The sequence below is a fragment of the Hipposideros armiger genome, unplaced genomic scaffold (genome assembly GCF_001890085.2).
Source record: "Hipposideros armiger isolate ML-2016 unplaced genomic scaffold, ASM189008v1 scaffold_854, whole genome shotgun sequence".
NCBI lineage: Eukaryota > Metazoa > Chordata > Mammalia > Chiroptera > Hipposideridae > Hipposideros > Hipposideros armiger.
Genome location: NW_017732204.1, coordinates 580,658 through 582,571, shown reverse-complemented (window position 1 = coordinate 582,571; position 1,914 = coordinate 580,658). Strand labels below are relative to the sequence as shown.

General features: G+C 41.0%; 1 protein-coding gene across 1 annotated transcript in view; it reads left to right on the top strand.

Moving 5' to 3' along the window:
* Window positions 1–1,914, top strand: part of EXOC2 (exocyst complex component 2) — a 285,694-nt gene that overhangs the window by 52,777 nt on the left and 231,003 nt on the right. Inside the window, 1 exon segment of the mRNA XM_019629429.1 lies at window positions 1,800–1,911. Coding sequence (XP_019484974.1) covers window positions 1,843–1,911 — 69 coding nt within the window. The 5' untranslated portion in view covers window positions 1,800–1,842.

Genomic DNA, 1,914 nt, shown 5'->3' with positions numbered 1-1,914 from the left:
CTCTCCATGGCTTGTAGATGGGTGTTTCTCCATTTTCTCATATGGCCTTCCTTCTGTGTGTGTCTTGTCCTAATTTCCTCTTCTAAGGACACCAGTCATGTTCGATGAGGTCTTATCTGTATGACGGCATTTTACCTTAATCACCTCTTTAAGAGCCTAATCTCTGAATACTGTCACGTTCTGACATATGGGGGTTTAGGACTGCAACATGATTTTTTTGCGGGAACGGTCACGATTCATTCTCTACATCTGTCTTATCTCTTGTTTCCTCTGGGTCATTTTGTTTATCTGACTTCCGTCTCTTTCTCTCACATATTTTCTTGACCATCTGATAGTCTTTGGGCTGCCCTTGTATATTTTAGTGAAGCTGTGAACAGCTGATTGATTCAGTTTGTGTGATGGCAGAGTTTGTAAGTGGTTTCCATCAGGTAATATGACTGCATGTAGCCTTCCGTTTGTGGGGAGGATCTTTCGTTCCTTTTTTCCTAGGGCTCTTCAATTTCTCCAGAGAATAGTATTCTTGTTACCAGGACAGGGTGGAGCTGGGTGGGGGAGCTTGCACACCTTGCTGACGGTGGTGTAGGAGCAGGGCTCGGAAGAGCCCTGAGGAGGGCCGCAGTTCGCTGTGCAGCTGACATGTAATCACCCCTATTTTGCCTGCTATCCCTGAATACTGGTCCTCTTCTTTTTGATTTCTTCAGAGATGAAACTGCTAATCTGCTGCTTGAGTGCAGGGTGGGGGCCAAGGTATCTAACTCCTCACACTATACAGATACGGCCAACTTACAAGTTCTTTCTGCTCTGAATCTCACCCTCACCTTCTGGGGCATCTGAAGCCTTGAGCACGTGAGGCGTTCTGTAGGGATTCATCAGTGAGGTTTTATTAATTATCGGTTGCCTACTCTATGCTAGGAACTTTCAGTGTCATGACATTAGAACCTAATTTCATCATTTATCTCCATGCCTGCACCTGCTGAATCCCAAATATATGTTAGAAACTGTTCTACTCCCAAAGTTGTTTACGGAAGATATTCTGATTAACTGTAGTCATAAAATTAATTATATTTTATTCTGTGCTTTGCAAGAATTACTCTGCACAGTCTTATGAAAGTTCTGTTAGCTCCCTTTTTACACACATGAAAAAGGAGGTTTAGGACAGAATTAGTAAATCGGAGCATGGGGACTCGGACACTGGTGTATTTGACTCAGAGACTGGACTTGTGCCTGCTCTGCTACACTCAGAACAGGTGGCAGATGCATACTTCTGCCTGTATGTCCACATTCAGGGTTTTGTAGAAATGTCCAGGTATTGATTTCAACTCATTAAAAAACAGTTGCTATTCTAAGTATAATACAAAAATAAAGGGAAACTCAGTACACCTATGGGTATATAAAAAGTTTAATTTTTATGAATATAAATTTATCAGAATATCCTCTGCAAAGAACTTTGGGAGTAGAACAGTTTCTAGCATATATTTGGGATTCAGCAGGTGTAGGCATGGAGGTAAATGGTGACATTAGGTTCTATCTGTTGTGATATTGAGAGTTCCTAGAATCAAGGGCTTAGTTTTCTGTTATTTTTCTGCTACTTGCCTTGCAGTACTAGCTAGAACGTCCTTAGTAAACTTTATGTTTAGGAGATGTTGGCAGACAGGCTAAATTATAGCTAAAAAATTTAGAAGTACATGTTTAAGAATACTTTTTATGTTTTTGTACTGAATGTCTAGCCTTCTTGTATTTTTAGTCATTGCTTATCTCAGTTGGTGCTAATGCTTTTTTTTCTTCCTTTTTTTTAACAGATTAGATTTGTAACTACATTTCGGATTTGCTCCACGAAGCACAATGTCTCGTTCACGACCACCCCCCCTTGTGACAGGCATCTCTCCCAATGAAGGAATACCGTGGACCAAGGTC